Below are 832 nucleotides of genomic sequence, written 5' to 3' on the forward strand. Positions count from 1 at the left end.
ATGTCTGATACGGAGAAAACAAACCTGACTCCCGCCCCTGCGGCGGAGAAGACTCTCGGCATGCGCAAGAATGGTAACATCAACCCCTAGCATTGGTTGTATATGGATTCCCCAAGCTAACTGTTCCGTAGGCAAGCAATGGCATGCACCCAAGAAGGCCTTCCGACCTACCGCTGGCCTGAAGTCATATGAGAAGCGAACGCAAGAGCGAGCTCTCATGGCGCAAGTCAAGGCCAAGGAGAAGGAGATGAAGGACGAGAAGGAACAGGAGCGCCAGGTAGGCCCAGATTCTCCTCACATTAGACGAGACATGATCTAAATTAAGAAACAGCGCAAGATTACAGCCATCAAGGAGAAGCGAGCGAAGAAGGAGGAGGCTGAGCGATACGAGAAGATGGCCGAGAAGATGCACAAGAAGCGAGTCGAGCGACTAAAGCGCAAGGAGAAGCGAAACAAGCTAATCAACTCATGATCGTGGGATGGCTTTGGTGGTAGAAATTTGATTGGAGCAGACATACATCGACAGCACTATGATTTACGATGCGGTATACCTCAGACTACAACTTGAAACGGAAAGATTAGGTTAGACAATACGGGAGCAGCACAATATACCTGGGCGTTAGAATATGCGATCAAATCTTGGCAGATCAAGTACCGGGTTCTCCGGCTAATTGAGTGGTTCTTCGTCTTCTTGAATCAAGAATTCTGAATCTGGTGTTCATCACTGATTCGTAGATCGGCTGGTTCGGGACTGAATCAAGCTTTAATAGCTGATATTCCTTTTGCTGGATGTAGGAGAGCCAACTAATATCTTAAAAGGGCAGCAATGACA

The 832-nt window shown here is 48.0% G+C and overlaps 1 protein-coding gene across 1 annotated transcript; it reads left to right on the forward strand.

Moving 5' to 3' along the window:
- FTJAE_8933 (uncharacterized protein) lies at positions 1 to 472 on the forward strand (the record flags this gene model as incomplete). Its single annotated transcript, XM_037355802.1, has 3 exons — positions 1 to 73; positions 132 to 277; positions 332 to 472. The coding sequence occupies 3 exons, from the start codon at positions 1 to 3 to the stop codon at positions 470 to 472; spliced, it is 360 nt and encodes a 119-aa protein (XP_037203985.1).
- Between the last annotated feature and the right edge of the window lie 360 nt (positions 473 to 832).

Source organism: Fusarium tjaetaba (genome assembly GCF_013396195.1).
Source record: "Fusarium tjaetaba strain NRRL 66243 chromosome Unknown NRRL66243_c0000198, whole genome shotgun sequence".
In the NCBI taxonomy this organism is placed as follows: Eukaryota; Fungi; Ascomycota; class Sordariomycetes; order Hypocreales; family Nectriaceae; genus Fusarium; species Fusarium tjaetaba.